The sequence below is a fragment of the Pelecanus crispus genome, chromosome 5 (assembly GCF_030463565.1).
Source record: "Pelecanus crispus isolate bPelCri1 chromosome 5, bPelCri1.pri, whole genome shotgun sequence".
NCBI classification, from domain to species: Eukaryota; Metazoa; Chordata; class Aves; order Pelecaniformes; family Pelecanidae; genus Pelecanus; species Pelecanus crispus.
Genome location: NC_134647.1, coordinates 73,757,647 through 73,784,125, shown reverse-complemented (window position 1 = coordinate 73,784,125; position 26,479 = coordinate 73,757,647). Strand labels below are relative to the sequence as shown.

The following is a 26,479-nucleotide window of genomic DNA, read 5'->3' as shown; positions in this document are numbered from 1 at the left end:
TCAGACCACTGGTTTAATCTCAGGGTGACGTACAGTGAGCGGTTCTGGTTTCCAGTCTGGTTGGAAAAAGTGAATATTGAATGTCCGTGCCCAGTTCTCAAACACTCGTTTCTCTGTGATGAAACGATGATGGCTGCCCTTTCGTCCCCGCTCGTGTGAAATGTACATTGTGCATTCATCAGGTCCCAAAGGTTCGTAATAATGATAAGGTACTGAAAGATGATTAGGATCCCTGTGGAAGAAAGAAAACAGGTGGAAGCCTGAGATGTTCTTTTTTACTGATTGAAAAGATGCTATCTTTAATAAGCTGATGGGCTCAAATCCACTTTTTCTCCCAGTTAAACCAGATTTCTAGGTAGCTGTATTTTTCTTGCATATTTAATACATCAGAATGGGGCAAAGGTGTTTTCTTTGCTCTTTCTTACTGTTTTCCTTTAAACCCCTCCTCCCAGTTAAATAAAGGACAGTAGTAGCTCAAAAACAAGGGAGAGTGCTGCAGGGCTGTGTTACTATGAAATTTGAAGCAAACTGCTTAAAAGAGAGTTATATCTAGGTTGTGATTTGGAAAAAGCCTTGCAGAGATATTTACTGAACTGGGGGAAGAAAGGCAAGGGGAAGATAGAGGGGATAGGGAAGATAGCTAATGTCACCTACGCAAAATTCTCTAATTTTTCTTATTTTACCATTACCCATATTGTATGTGCAGTGGTAATGTATGATATTGCTGCTGCTTTCCATTCGTACCTTAGATTAACGTTTTAATTCAATCAATCTAGCTTCCTGGTAACACAACACGGTGATCAATCTTACAAGACCAGAATAACAATACAATTACATTTCTAGAATAAGATGGATTCTAAATTTACTGTCTATATTCTCACCGGAATACATAAGACAGTGAAAAGAAATCCTTCAATACTTCACCTACAAAAAACATATTTGTAATGTGAAAAATACCCTTCATATAGAAATTTAATACTTTTAGCCACAATTATTAGATCTCAATCTTTAATTTTTCACATACTTTTTTGATACATTGGATCTCTTATTATAATCTCTTAAATGAATCATTTGTATGGTTACTGTAAATCTAACAGGATACATTTTAATGTGATTTATTTTTTCTTAAGAACTACGAAACAAATAGGCCTCTGTCTCTCATTTAGACTGCTCACTCTTTCTGCACTGAAGCTGGATTTTACTCTAGCATTCTCAAGGGTAAACCGATATTGCTTGGTGGATATTTACTGCTTTAAAGTTAGGATTAGTGAAGTTGAAAACATATCTCCAGCAGACTTTGAACAAATGCAGTCACAGTGGAAATAAGTTAAATTGCTCAGGGCCCGATACTGTAAAGTGAGCCTGCAAGGCTGCTGGCCCCGATACCTCCGGGTAGATTTGGTTGGGATCCTCCCTCCGCTGCCCCATCCTACCCTTTTTTTAATGAAGGCTTGAACTGGGTTTGCAGAACATGAACTAGAAGAGCAAAAAGCAGGAAATTAATCACTGTATGGCTCTTCCCTATTCCTTTGCTGTACGCTGAAATTAGCAATGGGTGATAGCGATAACTGGAATCAAACCTCACAGAGGATCTACAGGAACGCTGGTCTGTCTTTTTTCTCCACACAGACCCCAAAGTAAACAGGTACAGGGGGTGGGTGGATCAGAGAGGAAGGAGAGGAGGCTCGATAGTGCTCCTCTTTCTTCTCCCGCACTCTGCTAACTCAGTATTTACCTAGGTCTTATGTTATCAGTATTCTACCAGTGGATATTTTAGCAATTGATTTCCCTTTTGAAGACAGGGATTCTACATTACATCAAAGACTCTGAAGCTAACACCAGAGTACCCTGAGCAGATGCCCTTAGCTCCAGGCTGTAACAGGTCACTGTATTTTGTGCAACGTCCCATCAGAAACACCTGCTGCCCGGGGCCTGGCAGGCGAAGAGAGGCAGAGGAGCGCAGTGCGGGCACCCCGCTGAGTTCAGGCAACCCCTGATGGGTGCTGTCAAGGCTGGTATGCAGGCCTACTGGCTGAACTGGAGGTGAATTCAATGCAAAAATGAAAATGCTAGTGGCTTTAGACCTCTCCGAGACTACTCTGCAGCTGACCGAGGCTTTGAGGCTGAATTCCAAATGTTGTATTTCAGATTTAGGAACTCTGAAAGGCAGTTAGGTACCTAGGACATTATGTCTGAAGTCCTTCTCCTTTCATGGGAGTTCTGGATTCCCCTAGATTGCATGCTAGTAAGGTTTGGATTTGAACTCTGGCTAGAGTAACTACACCATAACCCAAATTAACTGTACTGTGTTATCTTCTAACTCTGCAATTAGCTTGTGTCACTGGCAAATGAAATGCATGAGTAATTTCTATACGGAAATTGCTTGCCACCTCATTTATTAACATTAAAACAGATGCTGTTTTATCACTGACTGATACTGGACATTAATCAGTATTTTGTCAGACTTTGCATGCATATTAATATCACAGCTGGGAGGAATCTAGGAAAGTTCCGCTGTAAAATATACGATACTTCCTGCCTAAGAGCCTGCCAGCACAGCAACCGTGTCAGTGCTTGGAGCCAGTGTCAGTCATCTACTGTTTGCCACTTCGGTGCACATTTTCCCACAGATGGCATCCACCCACAGTGAAAGCTTAAAATACAGCCAACACTGTTTGCCGCAAAAGAAACAAGGCAGAAAACCAAGGCCATCCCATATCAGAGTCTGGTCAACCTCTTCCTTTACCAATGAAGAGCTCTTATAAATCAACCCACTGAAACTATATGTACTCACACACTTTGTAAAATAATGCATATTTTGAAGGGTGAATAAAGTGTCATTAACATGTTGAGTGATGGGCAAGGGACTATGAAGATTGCTGGATAATTTTTTGCCTTCTGTTCCCAGGATCCCATTTCCTCACCCTCCATACTAGCCCTGTTTCTCAAACCATTTATGCATTTTTGTTACTAAGGTACGGAGGTGAGATCCAGGCGTATGGACAAAAGAGCATGACTGTCTCCCATGCAGTTTACAATCCTGTGAGCACCCCTTCTTCCATCAAGTCCCTCATAAGCCCCAGGAAATGTAGCTAGCAACAATTTCTTCTTTGCACTTGATTTAAAGCAATTGGAAGTGGAGAGAGGGAGGTAAGAAAACACTAGATTTAAAAGCTGTACCCAAAGGAATAAAAGGATTTCAAATGCCAATTTTCAGGCAAATTATCACAGATGGGAAATGGCCTGGCAGTCAGATGAGGATTCTTACAGAAAAATGATCTGGCTCCATAATTGGAGCAAAAATTATTCGTATTAGTTAAAATAAGGCTCAGAATAAAACTTTTAAGTTTCTGTGAGTTCCAGATAGGCCCATGAAGAGCAGGGGGGGTTAAAGAGAGCTCTTCTCACTAACAGCCTGCGTTTTCCTTCTGTACATGAGTACCCAGAGATACCTGCAAGGAGCCAGCCTCTCGCTGCTGCCGATACGCCAGCGGACAGGGATTGGAGTCACTACAAACTGCGTTAAGGCTTGTCTGGGTCCTTCCCACCAATGCTGCTGAGCAGCCACAAGGAAAAGCGGCAGCACTGCAGTGCCTTCAGGAATTGTGGTGCTGCCTGTGCGCCACAATCTGGCTGCTGATGTAGGGAGGCAAGAGGAAAATCCTTGACGTCCCAGTTGAGGAGTGAGTCCTGTGCATACGGCAGGCTGCCAAAGGGAGCTCAGAGAGAGAGAAATGCTTCCCATCTGGGGTGCTAGTTTGCTCCAGCAAGGGCTAGGATTGGATCCCTGGGCACTGGAAAAAATACAGCAAGGTGGCTTGTCTTCTTGTGACGAAAGAGTGAGGGGTGCACACACTCCAAAATCTTTGCAATGTGCATGGAAGCACAAGCTTTCATCTTATTCTAGAATGTGCAAGTCGGATGTATTTAACAGCATGAGACCAATATCAAAGTCATTAACCCTTACTACAGCATAAATCTGTAGCAAAATAAAGGGATTCGATATTTACATATAGCTTTGCTGTAAACGACTAGAAATTTATAATAATCAGGTCACCAATTCCAGTTCAGCTATAAAAATCAATGTCCAGTGAAAGTAAATAGAAACGAATCTAAAACATGTTGTTGCAATTAATAGTGACAAATCTTTTAGTCTGTACTCCAGACTCCTTCACTAGACTATTTTTCCTGCACGGGTGGGAAGCAATTTGGTTAATGATCTTAAGCTAATAATTTGTAGCAGAACCAACAGTATGATATTCACGATACCTTTGAGATGTCCTTCACGTTACAGATGTGATACTAATTTAGTTCCATGACAGTGATCACCCACGCGCATTACTTACTCCACAAATTAATATTTAAAAAATAATGGGTAGCTGCTGAAGTTATAAATTTGGTGATATTAAATCTGAATAGAAATGAGTGTGTTTGGTTTGTTTCTTTTTTTTAAAATCTTAATGATTCTTTAGTTGCAGAACAACTAGAGTTCCTATATGATCTCACACGCACACGAGAGAGGTAGGGTGGGATTTTGTTTTGGTTTTTGTTTTTTTTTCTTTTTACATGGTACATTTGTATTTTTTCTGCTTGAAAACCAGGAAATATGGCTTAAAATTACAGAATACTTCTTTATTTCTGCTGTTCTATTTTACTGTCTTATTTCTTTGAAAGGAAGCACTGTTCAGCTTCTTAATGAGTGACCGAAGAGCAAACTAAGAAGGTTAACTGTATTTATGGCAAGCGTTCCTTTCATAGATCTTCATGGATAGCTTCTTCCAGGCATGGCAACTGCAGTTTTCCCCTTCATCAGCTGGGGAATAAACCTGAAGTAAAGACACTTCATATTCTTTTGATTAAGAAATGACCTTTTCCCTTTTTACAACCAGGTAAGTGTACCTTTATGTTAAGATTTTTTTATACAGGCTGTAAGCATTATTACATCTATCAACAACAGGATTGATTACAGCCTTTCTTGTGTTATATTTTAATATTATATCCACTTGATTTCAGTGTATCAATTCTATGAAAGACTTTCATATAGTCTCAGTGACAATTTTAGCCTCTTTAATTAAGTTTATGTATCTAAACTAGTCTGACTGCCTGAAAAGTTAGGATTGACCGTTGCTTTCCGGTGAATGGCTGTCTTCTGCATTTTTAGCTCATCAGTTTCTTTAAGAACTATTTCCATGTGCCACTGGAATACAGCTACTTCTGGAGTAAGACAGACCAGCCACTTACAGAAACTGAAGAAGTGTGTCTTGGCCAACTGAAATGACAGGGGAACTGAAATGATGTGCTGTGGAAGGTATTTATGTTGTCTGGAATATCTGATCTAGTTTGTTATTTCCCTTGGAGAATTCATGATGAAATCTGGCAGTACATCACAGCATTTATCATCAGTGTTTTGTTATAATTTGTAGCAATTCTTACAAAGTGGAATTTAGTGTTGACATTTTATATTGTAATTTCTTCTGGGATTTCTACTGTGTGCCCAGGACAAATGCAGATTCCCAAATAATCTTTTTCAGTGCTCAGAAGAAAGTCAAAGCAGTCCTGTTCGTTGATAGATGAGCTAACCTGTCACTGCAGCCTTGCTCCCCTTGCCCCTGAAAGGCATCTTGAATTAGTCAATGAACCAGACTTCAGTGAGATCACTAAATTTGCAACAGAAAATTCAAGCAAGTACTTCTTAGCGAAAGGGATTCATGAGCAGGTGATGAAACGTGACACGGATGCCATCGTTCCAGACTGCCAGTACCAGCTCTGCGCATTGCTGGGTCACCCAGCAGTGCAGACGGGATGAGGACGGGGTGTGGGCACGTAACCACATTCTTCCGAAAGGCCAGAGTGCGAGGCCTACTAATGGGTGGACAGGTGATACTCCAGTCAGCACAAAGACTGCTGATGTAAAACACATTTGTGCGAATTTATACTGGATCAGTGCTTTGCATCATGCAGCTAACCTGATTTTGGTCCAGTACCAGAAGTCCTGAGCATTGTTTCCCTCTGTCGCTGATCCGTAGTAGGAAACCTCAACCAGCACCTTGGGCCTGAGTCCTGAATATGGCTGGAGGCACAACGCAGCCGTAAAACGTACACATGCTGTTACTTTATAAAACACCACGAAGGGGTCACATAGCTTCCGCTGACAGAATTTGTGTGCTGCTTCTACCACTTGTGGCCCACGCCCTGCCTGACCAAAATGGGTGACTACAGGACTGATCATCTATTCTGCATGTCTAAATCCTGAGGTTTTATTTTTTTGGTGGGGATTATTTAGGAAGCTACTTTACTGGAAGATTGGGATTCATGTGACAGAGATAAAACCACCTTAATTTGAGTTGCGTAGAAAGTTCAATTTAGAAACTAGTCACTGTGAGAACTCCGTTCCGCTATTAACTTGGGGGGAAACTTTAAAAACAAATTAAAAGTAATGTCTTCCAGTACTCCTTTCTTCAAATTAATTTCATGCCAATTATTGCATTACTTTTAGCTGATAAATATTCAGAGACTAAAAGAAACCAACAAGATGGATTAATTCTCCCACACTACAAACAAAATTTTTAAATATTTTATATAACATAATTAAATGCTGTTTGTTGTTTTCAGAATCAGATCTTGGGACATGTTAATTAATTGCTTTAAGACAACTGAAGACATGTTGCAGAGAAAAAAAAAGAAAAGATTCAGATATTTATCTGTAACGTTCAACCTTGTTGGCTAATAATGATTCCAAAATAAATCCTACCTGCAGAAATCCGGTGGCACCATGCCATAAACATTTATCCTGTCACAGAGCTCTAATGCGATAGTCATTGTGAACCAGCCCGTGCTAAGCCAAGTGTTGGATATCTTCCTGAAAGCAAAAACATAATTAAGTTTCTAGGCTGACAAATGATTCTTGAGATATGTGAAGCAATTTCTGGGCATTTTTTTCATTCTTGTGAAAGGTTATGAAAATTGGGCAACCAAGACTACTTTGCTCATTCATCTTTAATGATTTCGCTCGTGTCTTCTGTCAGTGGACTAATCTATGCAGAAACTGCCCTTGCTGTAATTAATTTTGGGCACAGCAATGTTAATATTTAGCTAACCTTTTGGTAAGTTTACCTTAAGTGACTGAAACTTTATGTCCTATATTTATATTCTTCTGCTAGTAATCTATACACATCTGTAATCACCTAATGGAGCTTACACACTAAGTGCTCAGGAAGACACATTACGGGGGATGAAGAGCGCTGCTTAAAATGCCGCCTCCCACAGCATACAGAGGAGCCTGGCTGCTGGAGCGAGGTCTGGCCTCAAGTGCTCGCTCTAACCATCTTTCCTCCCACCTCGTCCATGATTTGGTTTCCAGAAGCTCCAAGCCACTCGCTGCGACTGCTGGCAGGAAACTTTTAGTTAGCTGCAGCTATGCCTGTCCCTTAGCCAGCATGGGGAACCTTCATCCTAGGTGCTACCCCTCTGCCTGCCCAAAGTCCCAGCCCTGCCTGGTGGGACGCTTGAATATGAATGACGGTGCTGCAAGGGAGCCCTCTAAGGCAGCTCCTTTCCTGGCCTTCTCTGCAGGCTGGGAGAAATCTTTAAAAGAAGCACAACTGATCCCAGCATTATTTATGCAAAATAGGAGATATCGCCATGTAACTGCTCACAGGTGTAAGAGATTTACAAGCTGCGCTTCAATTTTGCTTCTTATCTGCAGAACGGCAACAGTAGCGTTTCCTCTTCCTAGCATTTGCTTGTCACCGCTGTTTAGCCTGTAAGAGCTGGGCACTATCGTGGTTACTGGTTGCCTGGCATATGCGCTGAAAGTCCCAGTCCTCTGTTAAGTTCCTGCACTGTCCCTATGCCTGGGGAGAGCTGGCAGTCTTGGAGCGGGAGGGTCAAGAGAACGCCAGTGAGGAGCACGTCTTAAAGGTGTCATGAAGGCACAGTTAGGGGCAGCGCTACAGGACCAAGTCGGGCACCTCTCTTCGAAGTGGAGGCACATAGTTGGGTATTTGCTCCAGAGAAAACAAGTTCACTCAAGGTCTCCTTTCAAATGCTGTTAAAGGAGGAGACGGCAGGTCTCCCGAATGCTGCTCACTCAGCTGGAAAAGTCCCAGAGGAAGAAGTTCAAGCTTGTGTCCTCTGTGTCCCAAAAAGGCCTCGGATTCCTGATGCGGTCCTGTCACAGCGACTGGCTCTCCTTTCATCTCTTACTAAAGCTCAGGCACCGTGAGAGCAAGTGCAGGCTCCTGGATGGCTTGTGTGCTGTGTCAGATTGTATTAATATGGAATCTACATCAACCCCCTTCCACCATGCCTACATCTGCCTGACACCTGCAAATTTGGTGACTCCCCCCCAAAAAAAGCAGAGCAAAGAACATGAAGTTCTCATCAGAGCAGTCACCTGGGAATCCCAGGTCCTGAGCCCAGTTCCAAGGCCATCTTCTGCAGTTTACCCAGTGACGGCGGAATGCACAACAGGCCTGGAAGCAGGGACCTGAAGCCACAACAGCCACTGCAAGCAAGGGCCAGCATTCACTAATGTAATTTAGTGGGCAGGAGCCCACCATGCAGCTTCCCAAGCCAATGCTGAACAAGTTGGTTCCAAGTAGGTCACCTACAGGGCAGTAGGAGGGAGATGTTTTAAGCACTGTGAGATTGAGGAATACTCTGTACCAAAGTTTCCCGTTTCCTCGGTGAATTAGACTATTACAAAGGTGGTTATCAATGCCAGCTGCTTAAAAGGCACTTCTAAACATAAGGGAATTCTTTAACCAAAAATGCCAGAAGGATGCTGGGGAGCCTACGTAATTTGTCCTGTCCTTTGTGGGTCACCTGGTAATGTATGAACTCCAGAAACGTACATTTTTACTGCTCCTGACATACAGACTTCCAGGCTAAGCTAGCATTTGGAGAATAACATGATTTAAGTATCTCATTAGTTCCAATTATGGGGCCTTATTTATTTTTTGAATTTGCACTTAAGCTTGGAGGGGGTGTTGCAATTTGTCACAATGTCATAGCTGGGTCATAAGCTCAGCAGAGGCCTTCAGGCACCACAACAATACCAAACAGTAAATAACAGGCTTTGGCTCAAAATTATTAGGAAAGGGAAAGCTGGGGAAGAGCCTCAAAAATTAATTTGCTTTCCTGCCACTTGAGAGTTTCTGAGCCAATGAATTGCTAGGTAATGCAGGAACATGGTCAGGCTAATAGTACTTTGGAGCTTGCACAAGGCCAGCATTTTAGGTGCCTAAGACCTCACATTCCAAAACCGTGGGAGCAGTTATAGCTAGACCATGACCGAAGTGGCTGAGTTTTGCACAGGTCAGGCAACCTAGCTAGGCTGTCCGCTGGGTTAGTTTTCTTTTTGCTTCCACACACTTATGCTGTAATTTAGTGTTTGCAAAAAATAGGAGAATAACTGAATTTAAATAAACTAGCTTAAAAGCTAAACAATGAAATACAGATTTAAAAACTCGAACTCAAGTACCACTTTGGCCTCTTTAAAATACGATGTCTGTAGGACAGCAACATAGAAACAGGGTTACAGTGTCTTGCCTTTTCATAAAAGATCTGAACAAGAACCCAACAAAAGAATACTGTTTTTATACCTAATCAGCTGTAATGAAAGAATATGAAGGACTGTCATGTGCTTATTAGGGGAAATTATCAGATATTCTTTTATACGATGAACTAACACACTGTGCTGATAATTCTGTAGTGCACACTAAATTACAATTAAAGGCCTTTCTGCTCCACCAAAATCTCATTTATAATCTCTATGGAAATACTCTTCCTGCAGTTATTTCATTTATGCTTCCTTTATCTAATTACTATAATATTGGTTCTGAATCATATTTTCTTAATGTACCCTTATTCAATTATAAAGTTATTTTCAAGTACAGTTACTTTATAATACCAAGTATATTGCTCTGCAGCCTTTGTCATTCACCGTACTATTTAACTGGCAATGTTTTCTGAAGGTTTCCCTTCATTTCAAAAATCAGCTTTTTTTCGAAAAGCACAATACATCCAATTACCTTTTTTCTCATCACTTTCAAGACAGAAATGAATGGTTTGATTATTGCAACCTTGCAATCAGGCTTCTCTCTCCCTCCTTTGATTTTTGCACGCCCTAATGTCAAGAGCTCAGCAGAAACCTCCCAGGGAACAGCAACATTCTGGGCTGTACAGTGTTCTGCTCCTGCCCCCACAGCTACAGGAATTTTCTTCCCTTACAAATTCCTTCCTACCCCTGTTTCTTTTCATCTTCCCTCTCTTTTTCTATGTTGCCTATTTATTTATTTTCATCTCCCGTTTTAATCTCCTTAGCCCTTCAAGTATGCTGTATGTGCCCTCTAAAGGAGCGGTTCATGCACAGCAGAGCCTGCAATTTCTTAAAAGCAGCAGGACCTGTTTGTGAGGCTGCATTTTTGCGAGCATCCAGGTGCCCTTCATTCACACTGGGGGTTCAGGGTGCCCAAAACCGAGTCCACTATAAACTCGTTTTAATGTCACTAATGTCTCAAACGCCTTGAGACTATTTCGGGAGCCAAGATTGAGCCTGGTGCCTGTGCAGAAAAAGAACTGCTTTCTTCACATGCGCAGCTGCAGGCCTCCTGCTCCGGATGGGTGATGCAGAATCAGAAGGAGCAGCTTGCCTGAAACTGCACAGCAAGTGCCAGGAAAGGCCTGGGACCCTGGCTCCCCGTGGCAGAACTGGCCAGGCTGAAGCAGAGAAGGTAAACGGTTCCTCAAAACTGGGGACTGCACGTGGTCTTACACTGAAAGAGTAATCCAGGAAAGGAGGTGGCAGCGTGCCTTCCTTGTGCGCAGGGTCAGACCCTTAGGGCTGATGGTGGCCCAGTTCCAGCGCAACTACAGCTTTGGTAACTTCCATGCCTTTGTAAATACTGGACATCATACAAATAATCCTTTGCACTGTTCCTGAAGGGTTCAAATGCTTAATTCACCTTCTCATTTCGCTCTACTCTGGGTGAACAAACCTGGAAAAGACAGTAACACAGCAGAACTGGCAGGGTGTCTCCCCTTGTTATCCTTCCTTCTTCTGGCAGAGGCAGTCTCTGGCAGAGACTCACAAGCACGGATTTGAGGATGAAGAGAGAAGGACCTTTAATAGTAAGACACTGACCAAGTTACTGCGTGCTCCAGCATTAGCATGAGTCAGCCAAGAACTCAGATACGTAGTTTGATCCACTATAACTGAACAGAGCTCTACAAGCAAACCATGTGGGGGGCGACAGGCAAAGGCAGCAAATGCGAGGCAAAGATACAGTCGCCGTCAGCTAAGAGGACACAACAGTTTCCTCTAATACTGGTTCTGCCTTTGTTGTGCAGCCCAGAAAACAAACTCCGCGCTCTTGAGTCCTCCCTGTCCACAAGAGGATCGAGCCCAGCTCCAAGCTTTGGTGTGTATGTACAGTATTTGTGAAGCTAGAAAATCTCACAGTGAGTTACTGCACAATAAACCTACCTCTTCATTTGTACCCAAGTGGGGACCCTGTTCCATTTTTACCGCAGCATGTTTAATAAGTAAAAAATAGGAGTTCATTAAAAATAAATGTATTTCTTGCTAGGAAGTCTTCAGTTTAAATGCCCATTTTCAAACATTATATGTGAAAATGCTCAAGTTCTGCGGTTGGTCACTTATTAAAAATTTCATTTGAAGATCAGCCTACAAGTTGTAAACAGTCTCATGAAGATATAACTATCATAATAACTTTCCTTTTCCCAGTTGGAAATACAAGATGAACTGTTCCGAAGCACCTAATGTATGACTAATGTTTATTTGTTTTACAAGAAGCTTTACTGCAATGTTCCAAGAATGCTTAAATTCAATAAACAGCTATTATATTTCACTGAATGGTGGCATTTTCTCTGTAAGAAAACATAACCTATCCATTCTGATTTTTCAGAATCGGTAAAAAAACTTTCAGGTATATTACCCCAGAGTGAGATTTAAACAGCTTCTGCCTCCTTGGCTGGTACAAACACTACATCCAGATTTTGGTATTCTAAGTTGATGAGGTAATGCTCCATACAAATTATTTGGATGGGTATTTTTTACTTATGTTACAAGTGATGTTATTTGGCATGTCATACCATATTACCACTCATGAGGCAGAGGATTTAATGGGTGTGATGGTCCCTCTGAGCAGATCTGAAATTAGTATATATGAACTACATTATTTTACTACTGTATGACAGCATCCACATAGGTTCTCACCTGTCTTTCCCAGTTTCCCGTTTAAAAAGGTCATCAAATTGGAGCATCTTGTGGCGAGAAATCATATACGCTTTTAATTGAGGCAGTATCTGATTCATCAGCTGCAGGTTATTATACACCAAGCCTTTACCATCTCTCCTCATGTAGCTGCTAGGACCCCAGAAGATAAACACAGCACCGTGGCTCATATTTAAGAGTTCGTTGCGATTTCGCAAAATCCTCTGAATACTGGAGTGTGCAATGACTCGAAGGCTCGTTTTGTTTCCAACATCTTTTCCATAACCTCGAGTAGGCGCATCATTCATTCGTATTACGCACTCTGTCTCGTCGATTCTGTCACCTTGTTTACTTCCCAGAAGGTGTCCAGAGCTGGTCACCAATGCACAACTCTTGCAGTGCATTTTTAAAGGCTGCAAAAACATACATACTTCAAAATTAGCTGTAAACATCTTCCCGTTCACTACATGATAACTATATTTTACATGTACGTGGCATATTTTACAGCAAAAATCTCAAGAGGACTTTACGTAAATCTCGCCCGGCAGTCTTCCCAAATAACTGGGGACACATTACCTGTACATTTTGTAGATGGGGAAAATGAGGTATAGATGTATAGCCCTTAAAGTTCCTCTGTGGAGTTAAGTCCACTGTTTAAATCCTCCTTGCCACTGCTGCATCATATACAGTAATCACAACGGCTTCTATACTGTTCCCAAGTTGCATAGGATTGTACTTCTTCCATTTGCCATAAATGAGCTATAATTGGAGTATTTTTGATTATTCCTCTTCCAATTTCTTTTTCAGGAAATAATCAATTGTAAGTCCTCAGAAGCACAAGTGTGAATAACTTTTCAACCTTGGGGTCAGGACATTTTGCTAAAGGAAGAGCGTTATACCTTGGTCCAATCCTTCCACCAAGTTGGTGCCCTTACCACTGCACTGCTCTTGTACCGCCTTTGTGGTTCAACAGTCAGAGCTGGTCATTAATGGCTGCGTATATTTTACATGACAGTGAGTTAGTGCACTGAACTTTTTCTAGCTTGTCAGGTCACGTTTAAAAGTTACACAGTAAAATGGAACAGGAGGTGCCTGTTCAGTGAGTGTCTGACTTCATGGAATCAGGAGAGTAAAACAAGCTTTCATGAAAATGAAAATGCATTATAAATCATATTACTGCAGTATGCCACCAATATAGATATCAGTAAGAGGAGTATGTAAGTGTATCTGCTATACAGCATGAGAACTAAAAAGGGGCAGCGGGTTAACAGTATCCCCAGAGTGCTAATTCCTAACAAGAATACAATAAACTGGGTGTGCCTTGTGCCCTCCATGAAACAGTATCTTGCAGCATTTAAGACCAGTAACAATAGATTATAGAACATACAGCGTGTGTAAGCTTACTAAAAAAGATTATAGAACATACAGGGTGTGTAATCTCTGAGGGGGGGGGAAAAAGGCAAAGCAACTGAACTGGCTGGTCACCAGTTTGAAGTTCCTTGGAAGGCCATTTTGGTTCATGATCATTTTTGATCTATTGATCTTCTTCCCTAAGGTTGTCTACCAGAATTTTATTTTCATCATTAACCATAAAGAATGGCATTCCAATACATTCCTGGTGAGTAACAGGCTTGTTTAATTCCAGAGGCTGAAAGGCAGACACAGAACATGCTGAGAGCAGCCATCTCCTGCACTGTGGCCCTGGCCTGATCCTGTAGCATACAGAAGAGGTGACAGGTTTCATTGGCTCTGGAGCGTGCTAGCGACCTAAACCCATCTTTGACAATGAGGGCCTGTATTGGGGCTGGCAGAGATGGAGTTAATTCTCTCCATAGCAGCCCTCATAGTGCTGTGCTTTCCATTGGTCACTAGAAGGGTGTTGATAATGCACCAGCGTTTTGGCTACTGCTGAGCAGTGCTCACGCAGCATCAAGGTTGTCTCAGCAGCATTCCCACCACCACCACCATCAGCAGTAGGCTGCGGGTGGGCAAGATCTTGGGAAGGGACATAGCCAGGACAGCTGACCTGAAACCAAAGGGATGTATGACACCTGCTCAGCAATAAAAGCCAAGAGAAAGGAGAAAGGGAGGGGACATTTGTTATTTATGACATTTGTCTTCTGGAGCAACCGTGACGCATACTAAAGCCCTGCTTCCCGGGAAGTGGCTGGACATTGCCTGCTGATGGGAAGCAGAGAATAAAAAAAGATCTTTGTTTTCCTTTTTCTTCCATGCATGGCCTTTGCTTTTGCTTTTATTAAACTGCCTTTATCTTGACCCACAAGGGAGGGGTTCTTTTTTTCCCCATCTCATTTTCTTTCCCCCTCTGTCCTGCTGAGGAGAGGGTGACAGAGCGGCTTGGTGGCACCTGGAGTCCAGCCAAGGTCAACCCACCACAGGGCCACAGCACCTCAAGCTCAAACCCTGTGGCTCTCCATGGCAGCTCGTCGTTCATGTCATTACAAACATAGCTAGCATGTCTCCAGGTGTAAACTTGGGGTGTTTACTAGCAATGAGAAGTTATGATGACGTATAATTACACTTGGTATCACCCACATGTATATAGGAATCAAATGACTCAATTAGCATGCTGTGAGGCACAGCTTAAAACTCTAAAGCTGAAAAGAAGACATAACCTAGCTTTGAGATAATCTCAATCCCCTGTCTGGAAATGTTTTGGCCCCCAGCATTTGAAGGGTATATTTTAAGTAACTTGTTTTTAATTTTGAAGGTAGTAAGTGGTTGCAGTCTGAGCTTTTTTTCTATGAGAATGGCTAATGAATGATAAAGTGCTTTTTAATTAAAGGCAAAGTAACGGAACTATAAAATTTGCGTAATGATACAACCAGTAAGCTTTATATCTCCATCTTCCCCAAACAACAAAGTCCCTTTTCTTTCACATACATGGCTTGTAATCCAGAGCTAATGATATGGGTAGAAACGTTCATGCCTTTGTGAGCCAAGGTTCCTAATGCAGTATTTACATGTATTTTCCTTTAAGCTTTCATCTGCCACTTTGATGAATTACCTAGCAAAAGGCTCTAAGGTGAACTTGCTGCTCCACCATCATGCTTGGGAAAGCAAGATGAAGTGCTAATGAGGTTCAAGGAAATGTAGTCAGCACCAATGTTAACTCACATGGGTGGGAATATCCACATAGCAAGACATTTGCACCTAAACAATCTCTGCTGGTTTCTGGCCTACTGAGCTACAACTTACTTGTTTCTTTTAAAAGTCTTCCAGAGAATCCATCAATTGTTAGGAAACAAGGGTGACCATCAGTGGAGCTGTGAAAACTTGGGAGGGCAGGATGAGAGAGGGGATGTCAACATTTGCTAGATGATAAACATTTAACACCCCTCCAAAACATCTGTCCCAGATCTTGTTTGAAAACCGTTCCTTCTGGGAAAAAGTCTTTAGACTGAAACATTCAGGTATTGCCCAGCTACTTCTTGGATGATGCATGGGGGCTGAGCCCATGTAGCTGCTCCGGGCAAGCCATTTTCAGTCACCTCACTCAGACTCTTTCAGTCGAAATCTACAAAACTCGCACCTAAAAATTGTCAGAGGAATTCACAGCCAACAGCCACAACATTCTCATACCAGCTGTTTATAATGCTTTGACAATATTGGAAGCAAGGGGAAAAAAAGCTATTGGCTGTAATATCATCTCATTGGGAGGCAGTGGTTGCACCAGAAATGTCATCTACTTAAGCAATAATAATGGAGGCACAAGGCAGTTCTTTGGGATTGATGACCAGCTGGGAAAAGTTGATGGCCTGAGAATAACCAGGGGCCATTAAGCCAGAAGGACATTAACTCCACAGAAAGCTCTCTGTTACGGTAATTATTACAGTGATATTTGGACAAAAAAAAAGCAAAGCCATGACATACGAGTATTTTAGGTAGGCGATGCAACCCTTACTTCATCAGCCTTGCTTCAAAATGCCCAGAAAAGGGATAGGGTGAGAGGTAGGTGAGTTTTATGGCGTCTGTATTAATTATCTTGAAATGTAACATACAATGCATGTAAAAGCTGCTGACATTTAATGGTACCCATTGTCAAAAAGCAGCCACATTTTCATGTGTACCTGAACTGCATATACAGCACCTGGCACAACGTGGCAGAGCACGTGGCTACTTCTGCAACACAAGTCACTCATATCAATACTCGGGGCACTTGGTGAACAAGCCAAGTAAATTGCCCAAATTACCTCTCAGTTCCTGTCACCTAAAAGTACATATGGGGAGAGAGAAAAAAAGAGGTTACAAGAGAGCAACCTCAGAGTGCTAGAACCCGAGAAGATGGCAAAATCGACTGGTGCTTTTCTGGGATAGATGGGCTATCCCAAGGGAATGACGGGAGCAGGTGAACCTTGCTAGGTTCTGGTAAACCCCATAACAGCACCTCGGTGGCCATAACAAATGAGTGCTGCCCTGTCACGGGCCAAACTGACTCCTGGCAACTTTCACTTACCTAGCTTATAGCCCAGTAAGTCCTGTTGCTATATCGTATACTTCTGATTTAATACCAACCAACAGACAAACAGAAACAAAAAACAATGCCACAGTTGTTTCTGTGTTTTCCAATTTGAGGCAATCTGCTCTATTATTGACTTCAAAATCTATGTTAGCCAATGATCGAAAAATGTTATTTTCAGACACTTTATTGCTCAAAAAAAAAATCAATGGGAAAATGTTATTCCTGATTCAAAATATGTTACTCTTAGATATAATTATTTTCTTTGTGATGAAATCAAATGATCGATTTTTTTTTCTGCTTATACAAGTTTTTTGATTTTAAAGCCAAGATTTAGAAAACAAGACAATTCCCTCCAGTAAAGTCAGGAACACTGGAAAACACACTTTTTCCTATACTGAGTACTTAATGACCTACTTTCAAGACCCCTGGGTTCAGATCACTCCATTATCAGCAGTGTAAGTTTCCCTTCTATAAATGAAAAAATAGAGCATTTTATCTTGGCAATGATGACCTGGCCAACAACAACAACAGCAACAAAAAGTTCAGGAGCGAAGAACAGCTCATTACTGAGTTCAGCCAGAAAGACCACCTGTCAGTTCATCAACATCAGCATTCCTCATGGACACATCTGGAAATATTACAGATGACTTCAAAGTGTATTGGGAGAGAGCAAGAGAGACCGAGAAAGGTTAAAGAATATCCAAATTCCTTTTAGATGAATAACCTTTAACTAAGCATTTGAGACTGAAAGTGCAAAATACCAATAAGGTACTTGACAGCTATGTTTTTCTCTTGCACTGCAACACCTCTACAGCATTTTGTTAGCCAGTGCCAGCATGCCTGTCGTCTGTCTGATCTGGAATGAAAAGCTATAGGGCTTCTTCACTCTATATTAACTACCTGAACCATATCACTGAACCAACAACCTCCTCTGCAAGAGCTCCCAAACCGACGGCTAAAGTAAAAGCAGTGGTAGAAATAAGAAAACTGACGTACAGGAAAGCACAACTGTTTCCATTTTCAATTGCATTAATTCAGTATAGGGCCATATTAATGGTTAAAAAAGCACAAATAAACACCACAAGAAACACTCTTACAGGTCAAGAAAAAGTAAGCTTATTCCAGAGCAGTCTAGCTTTCTCTTTTTGTTATAAAGCAGATAATTTCATTGGTAGGAGTTTCACATCTTCCCTACCTAGTGCCTGGCCTAAGCACAACAGCTAGCTTGTGACGCTCGCTGTATGTTACCTCGGTACTTACTTTTTATGTTTCTTGTCTTGTGCACGGAACTTAATCAGCATTTCATATGTGATGTTAATGAACCCTGCATTTACCCCATGTTCAATGTAATTTATTACAGTAATAAATCTTTGTCCTGGCAGTTTCGGTTCTAACTTTTTACTTTCTTGCAGCCTTGAGCAGCTTTGAGGCTTCTCACAAGCTGCTGGCTTGGGACCACTGCTCCACTAGGCTGGCTGCTCTTTCCCAGTTCTCCTCTCCCAGAGGCTTTGAGGACAAGCCTCCTGTCACAGCGGGCACCCCAACCTCTGCAGGAGCTCCAGGCATCCCCAGCCCATTGCTGGCACATCACAAACCGATGCTCCAGCTCTTGTGAGCCCGTCACTCAGCACTCCTCCAGCTATAAAGCTTCTCCTGCCATTCCGCCCGTCCCTCATGAGGAAGCTATACATATTGTTTCGATTTGTGTGCCTCCTTCCTTAATATTCTTCCTAGAGGACTGATGACTTCAAGGCCAAATCTGCTTTTCTTTGAGAAATTCCCAACAATCACCTTGAAGTAGAATAGAAACCCTGAAGCTTCACATTTGCGAAGTAACTTCTGTTCTGTAAGTCAATGCAGCAAGCTGTGGGGCTCAAACTGTCTCATTAGTGAAGTACACTTCTGTGCATTCAGAAGCAATTTCCACAATGCGAGTACTCTGGGAAACATGATCCTGTGAAAATAATGCAAGTTCCCTGATAATATTTGCTTTGTAATATACTGATGTTGGAACAGTGCTTTCATAGTAATATGAAAAGAACTAAAAATGAAAACACATACAAGCACAAAGAGTTTGCTTTGGTATTTTTCAAGTCCCATCTACCTGACACCCTCTGCAATGATGCCCTCAAACTAGTCTTCTCTGAACAGTAAAAATTATTCAGATGCATATTGGGATATTTTAGGTAACACTTCTGTGCATAAAAAGCTGGAACAAAAAACCAGACTGAAACATTTAAAGCGTGAAGAGAGTTTTGAACTTCAACCAATGTCAACTTGCTGTGGTATATACACCTTTTTCAAATCTCTGGGAGTTTTGATTTTGTGGTGCCAAGTTCTGATCTAAGAGATGATTTTTGCTTTGACCATGACATTTTCACACGTATGTTCAGCTAGGGAGTGTAGCTTAATTTCTACGGCATGCATGCCAGCTCAGACTTTCCCCTCAAGTTTCATAAATTTTCATTCTTTTTAACCCTTATGCTAGCAGGTACAGAGAGCTCTTAAAGAGAGGAACAAAAATCCTCTGAGCACATACATTTATAATTTTTGTTGAACTAGACTTTTGGAACGTTAGAGAACCTGCCATGAAAACAAACTGCATTATCCACTGAACTAAAAGCACTGATTGCCTTGAAAACTGTATCCCAGTGACTGGTATCACACAAGTAAACAGAAAGGGTTAGGAGATACCACTTGTCCAACATTGTTAATCCTTATGCAAATCCAAGTAACAAGCATTTGCAGCAAAACTTTGCAATTCAAAAAAGGTCTGGCAAGTCTGTTCATAAAGATAAATGCATGTCTGTTTGAAAAGATAAAAGATAAAACAAATGAATTTCTTATTATTTCTCTTTGTTTCTTGGGCTGTGGAGCTTGAATATGCAAATGCTATGGAAACATTAGCATCTTCATTTCCCATTGATTCTTCGGAGTTAATTATATAACTGGACTCTGCCTTCAGATATTTGATAAGTAAAAACAGTGAAATACCCAAACTTCAGTGAATGCATTCATCACACTAGTGATCAGAGTGCCCGAGGTTTTATTCCTCTAAGGAACGGAATATTTTTGTTTTCTGTGATACTATACTGATGGGCATCTGCAAAACCTGTAGTAAAAATCTAATAATTCTATTTTCAAAATGTCCTTAGACATACCTAATTCAATTTCAAAACATGAGGCTATATTATGAAAAGAAAAATAGAAAAACAAATGCACTCCATAAAGCTTTCACTGGGATAATTTTCTTAGAAAAAGTACCGTTAAGCACATTAGTCAATGAAGAGTCTTCTGCTTGTGTGAAGTGTTTTCCAGCACATTAACTCTTTTTCAGGGGACTGCCTGCTAGTCAAAGCTTCCATTAGATTAATTAAAATATGGCTCCTCTCGCTGGAAAGAAAAGGCATGAGTTTGGTTACAGGACATTGACCACCTATAGAAACAGAGCCCTTTCTAGTTGCATAAAATACAAGCAGAAGCAGCACAGGAGACTGAACAACATGATAACTTTTAGTATATGGAGCGCATTTCTCTTCTTATTTGGAAGCATGATTACCAGGTGCTGATGTTTTCCCCTAAGCCACCTGAAGTGAATATAAGGTGCAGCCTTGCAAATTGTCAGCACATATAAAGCTAAGATTTAGAGAGTAGTTTCCATCCTGCATCCTATAAATGTGTCCCATGAGGAAGATTAGTATCAATCATAGGCTTATTGGAGAGGGAGATAGGATACAATGATAACCTGAAGCTATCAACTAGAGTAATGGTCTAAGAAGAAAAAGCAATCAGAGAAAGAAAAGAATATCCTCAATGAAAGACAGAACTGGAAAATCAGGCAGGAATGTATCATGTTGATGAACATGAGCTGCTATACAAGAGAGAGAATCATATGAACAATACACAGGCTCTAAAGGCATGGTTATTGCCTAATGTTTATCTTAAAAGGAGTGCAAATAGACATCCATATTACATCAAACTGCTTTACTTTTGTTCTGCAGCTAAAGTACTTGCACTAAAATGCAATAAAGCCACAAGCATGGTGTCTTAACTATGCAAATTGTTATCACTGAAGTCAGAAAAACAGGAATTATGCCAACAGTCTATAGAAAAGGTATTGGACAGTCTGGATTTTTGCTTCAGGAAGTTTTCACATCATCTTCTCTTGTCTGCTTTGGTATGTTTTGGCAATGCTTTCCAGTTTAAATGCTTCATGGAAATATGCCCTCATCTGCTCTCTCTGCACCTGCCATGGCTGTGCAAGATTTCTTTTTGAGCTTCAAGTTTTACAGGGTCACTTTTTTTTTTTATCTAACCCAGCTTCAGAGCTAAGCATCACTGATCCTTAAACTCTGTGCCTAAGTTTTCAAATTCAAGCACTTGTTGCTTTCTGTGACACTATTCGGCTCATCCAAAGGCATCTAAACTCTCACTATGACTATTATCACTACAAGGCGATATGTGATAATGTGACAGCAATTGCAAGGACACAGGCAAGCCTTTCCAATGGCACTCAGTTTTAACATAACTTCAACCCAGCACACAGAGTCCCTAGAACAGGTCAGAAGAAATTTAAGTCCAAATGTCTAATTAGAAAGACTTAATGACCCCACAGAGAATTTTCTCTAAAATATATTTTGTCTTGTATTTATCTTGTTGAAGTAGACTGAAATAAAAAATAAGACTCCTCATTCCTTTGAAAGGTCTTTGTTCAAAAATTTTGTTCAAAGGTCTTTGCTTCAAAAACTGTCAAATGTTCAGCCTCACGGTGTTCTCTAAGACCTTTTTATTTTCATGTGGCTAGCTCCATGTAATCCTCATCAGCCTATTTTATATTAATCCAGACTGCTCTATATGCTCTTACTTCTGTCCCTCTGAGTTAACAGCACATCAGAAATTAGGGAACGCAGGCAGACTAAAAATCTTTTTTTTTTTTTTTTGCCCAGAAGATACTGCATCTGAGTTTAAAATGTTTTTCTGAGGACATACCAGGTTCAACAATACACAAAGTCGTACCACCTCTGCAGCAGGATCCCAGGGTAGCTTCCATAATCATTGGCATATTGACACTAAAGACAGATGCTGGAAACCGGTACTGGCAGCAAAACTGGTCAAAATGTCCATTTCATTCAATAGCTACAGGATGCAGACAGTCACTTGGAATTTCTCCCATGTACATATGTAGAGAAGGAAAAGAGAGTGTGCTTTGGGCTAAAATATTTGTATGTTCAGTTTTGGACTAAAACCAGATGAAAAGAAAACATCTTGAAGACAGATGTTTAAAAATCTGTATCTGCAACTATGTATCACTATCATTTTAACTGGTTTTAGACTACAACCAAATTTGAAAAATAATCCTTTGAATTCAGGGGTCAGCTCTTTGGGTCTTTTTTTTAAAGGGTCTCAATCACTCCTCCAAACATGTCTCTCCAATTTTACTATTATTGCAGTCCTGATCAGGAGACAAAAATAAACAAATAAACATATTTATCCAATCAGGATGTTTGTATCAAGTCTATTTGTCAGTGTGCACGTTAATACGAAATTAAACACCCGGTGGATGGAAACATTTAGCACTGAAATGCACCTACCACCAAGGGTTAATTAGACAACCAGGTACAAGATATGACACTGTGTCTGCCAACACGGCATTGCTTCTCCAAAGAGATGCTCTTCAATTTATAGCGGAATGTCGAAACTATCTTCTGAATAAGTTAGGGGTAAATAAGTTTGGGTGAAAAGGATGAGGTTAACTGGAATCTCTGGAGGAACAAGAGGAAAAGGCTGGCTGGAGAGAAAGGAAGGTCTCTCTCGGGCGAAGGTACCCTGAGCTGCAGGGAAAATGAGAGGAGGGAGTCCTTGAAAAACTGAGCCAGGAAAGAGCTGATAGCAAGTCAGCTAATTACCGGGAGAGAGGGGTTTTGACCTTGCTACAAGTAGAGTTAAGTCTATTTCCATATCTATGTATTTCACAGACAAGTATAACTGTGCCATCTCTTGTGGCTGTGCCACATAAATGCTTTTATTTATGTTTTACCGTCAACTGATTCGAGTGAAGCCTGAGTCCCAGGCATTTGGCTAACACTCTTCAGTAATATTCCTTGCTTAAAAGATGTAGCTTATCCATAACCGGGGAAATGATATTACTTAAATCCACAGTTACCCAACGCATTTGGTCAAGGAATTTGAAGTGTGGAAGGGTGTGCCACAGAGAGGATGCAAGAGGTAGGTTTAAGAACAGATACCACAGAAATCAGGAAAAAAGGAATCATCTTTTAGTGAGCAGCAGCAGAGACAAAACCTTCCTGCAAAGAGGTGAAATGCAGAGTACCAGAGTCCCAGGGGATTTGTGGGTGCTTTATACACTTTACCTGCTTTTTATTTTACATTACTAGTCCTAAATTATATTCTTTGGATGTAATGTGTGTGTCATTTGATGTGCATTTTACTTGGTAGTGCCATTAAACAATTCCTGCTCACTTCTTCCTGGGTTGGGGGGGAGCATATTTCACTGGATCACTCCTTGGATCCATTTCACAATGGGAACAGGAGGCAAAGAGAAGTAAAAACAAGGCAGGGAAAAAAAAAAAAAAAGAAGATAGGTGGATGGCACTGCTTTCTTTAGTGACACTGAATGTATATAAAATTCAGCCCAAAATGCTAGGATAAGATGGGTGATGGTGGTGGTGGCCATGGAAGAATAAAAAGGAGAACATGACAGCATGACCAAGATGTGCCAGGCTGCAGAGGTCTTTCAAAGTCTCTCTTAATCTTTCATTGTTTCAAGTCACCATTACTGAATGCCTTGACATCTAACTGATACCTGTCAGCAGGAAATTTTAAATTCTGTAACCAGCGCTTGCTTTTCAGCTCTCTGCACCATGCCTGGCTGCAGCCCAGGATTCTTGTTTCATGTGAATGAACTTCTGTCAAACAGCTTCTTCAGAGCAATATTCTGAAGTAATTTTTCTGCGCTGGGCATGTAGGTCATCTTTCCAGCTTTACTGCCCCAAATAATGCCCACCCACCTAAATAGCATTTTTGACAAACCTAGATCTCTCTAGAGCCGCAATTTCAATTCTCGGGAGAGATGGCAGGGTACTTTCTTCTCGTAGGGGAGAAACACCGAAGTGCCGACAGATTTTTGTATCGGAATCTTCCAGCAAAGAATTAAAAAAGAGGAAGACCAGCTGCTCCTCAGGTGTAACAGCTTCGCTCCGCTGAACGAAGATGTGACCAGGTGGTTCATCCTGCCTTTACCCCGTGGCCCTTGGGTTGCCCTCAGGGGCTGCTTCACCGCTGCCTGCAGCTGCCCGAACGCCAGCCTCGCTGGCGGGGCGCCGTGGTACCAGCCCTTCTGCTGCCCGCACGCCCACAGCTATCAGGCGGTTCTCAGGAGCTGCCTGACGTTTCACCCTCTTGGCACACCCTCGGAGCCCGGCAGTCGGGTCCCCCTTACCGCGCCCCGCGCAGGTGTAACACCTGAGCCCGCAGCCTGCGGCATCCCCAGCAAGGCCCCGCGCGGTGTCCCCGTACCTGCGCCCTCCTCCCCGATCCCCCACCGTGCCCACACGAGGCCACCTGCAGCCCCCCTGGCTTTCACGCTGACCTCACAGGGCGGGCCTGCTGTGACAAATACATCTGCAGAGGGCAGGGCAGGGCGGAAGGGACACAGACAGCGTGGAGAGGCAAACACGGTGACAATCTGCCAGGAGATGGCATGAGAGCATAATCCTGGCTCGGCCTGCCCGGTCGCAGGCACAGTGAGACCACAAGTGTCCACACCGCGCTCAAGGGAGAGCCCCTGAGGACACCTGGCACTCTGACAGCCTAAAATCCAGTGAACGAAGTGGGAATTTCGCCTTGAGCATGGCAGTGTCTTCGCTGTGTCAGGCCTGCCTGTTTCCCAGATCTGCGCATCTGTCCTGGTTTCGGCTGGGATAGAGTTAATTTTCTTCCTAGTAGCAGGCACAGTGCTGTGTTTTGGATTTAGGAGGAGAAGAATGCTGATAACACACTGATGTTTTTAGTTGTTGCTGAGTACTGCTTGTGCTAGTCAAGGCCTTTTCAGCTTCCCCTGCTCTGCCAGGTGCACAAGAAGCTGGGAGGGGGCACGGCCAGAACAGTTGATCCAAACTGGCCAAAGGGCTATTCCATACCATATGGCGTCATGCTTGGTATAGAAACTGGGGGGAGCTGGCCGGGGAGCAGCGATCGCTGCTCGGGGACGGGCTGGGCATCGGTCGGCGGGTGGTGAGCAATTGCATTGTGCATCACTTGCTTTGGATATTATTATTACTATTATATTGTTATTATTATTATTTTACTTTATTTTATTTCAATTATTAAACTGTTCTTATCTCAAGCCAGGAGTGTTTCTCACTCTTACTCCTCCGATTCTCTCCCCCATCCCATCGGGGCAGGGGGAGTGAGCGAGCGGCTGCATGGTGCTGAGTTGCTGCCTGGGGCTAAACCACGACAGCATCCGAGGAGAAAACACCACGTGCTCCCAAGAGAAACCGTTCCTCCTGTTAGCACAGTACAGCCGGGAGGAGCCTCCGTCCTGGAAATCCACATTTGAAGAAATGAGCAGCCAAACTCCACCAACGTGTCAGCATTTCATTACAGCTGGAGTGCAGTTCAAATCCTTCCCGTTCTGTCATGTGTTCTGCTTCCCAAAACACAAAAACCAGCAACAGTGCAGGATTTCTACTCCTCAAAAATAATGATCACACTACAGCCCTACTCTTATAATTAAACAGAAATTAATTACATTCTATAGAAGGGGACAGGTTCTGAAGGCTTAGCTGGTTTCCTTTTTAATTATTCTATAACATTGTGAACACAACAAAAATCTTTTTAACATGCTAAAAGTGCTGGGGGTTTTGTTTGCTTTAACAGACTGCGATGGATGTTACATTTGCATTTAATTAAAAAAATAAGTTATTAAAATAGTTTATTTTGGTTCAATGTGTATTTGTTTAGCATGAGGATGGTTTCACATCAAACATGAGATTTTTTTTTCAATCGGTATTGAGCAACAGACATCTGGGAAAGCAAATAAAAAGAACACATCAATATATTTTCAGAAGCAAGCTTGTTAATGCAAAAACATTTGGTCCTGTCACAACTAGACTATTTTTGAATATTCACTGTTTCCAAAGGAATCAATCCCTATCCCAAAAGATAAAGAGTAAGTTACCTTTTTGACAGGAATGAAATAGCACAACAGAAACTGGAATGCATGCAAAAACCTCACACCAAGTACAAACTACCCTCTAGCCAACGCCGGTATGAAGAAACAACAACTATGGGTAGACAGCACCAGCCCTTCCAGCTACGTTTCTAGGGGCATGGCTGGCTGTAAGAATGTAGGGTGGGTCTGCCGAACCAGGCAGAGCATTTGGGAGAAAGAAATTCTAATTTCCAGCTCCTGAGCAGCCTTATACAGGAATCAGGCGAAGATTTTGGCAGACGCAGAAGTAGTGTAGGCATCCAGTTCACTTGAAATTCAAATGAGGAAACGGCAAGTTGGTTTATGTGCTTTCAGGGTTAGACAGCAGCTAAGCAAAGATTTTTTTACACTGCAATTTTACATTTAGGTTTAGGAATGGAGGTTTAATCGGGTTAAGTCCTGCTTTAGACACCAAAGCTCTTCACAGGATCTAACTCTCTGTTCCTGTATTAAGTAAAAGTCCTAGGGAACCACTTCTCCATAGCCACATACCTGATTCATCACTCTTTGGAAGGTTACAATA

The 26,479-nt window shown here is 41.9% G+C and overlaps 1 protein-coding gene across 1 annotated transcript in view; it reads right to left on the bottom strand.

Moving 5' to 3' along the window:
* Positions 1-26,479, bottom strand: part of ST6GALNAC5 (ST6 N-acetylgalactosaminide alpha-2,6-sialyltransferase 5) — a 71,509-nt gene continuing 45,030 nt past the window's right edge. The window contains exons 3-5 of the mRNA XM_075711264.1: positions 12,242-12,651; positions 6,752-6,859; positions 1-232 (exon numbers count right to left, since the gene is read on the bottom strand). Coding sequence (XP_075567379.1) covers positions 1-232; positions 6,752-6,859; positions 12,242-12,651 — 750 coding nt within the window. The remainder of the gene's footprint in view (positions 233-6,751; positions 6,860-12,241; positions 12,652-26,479) is intronic.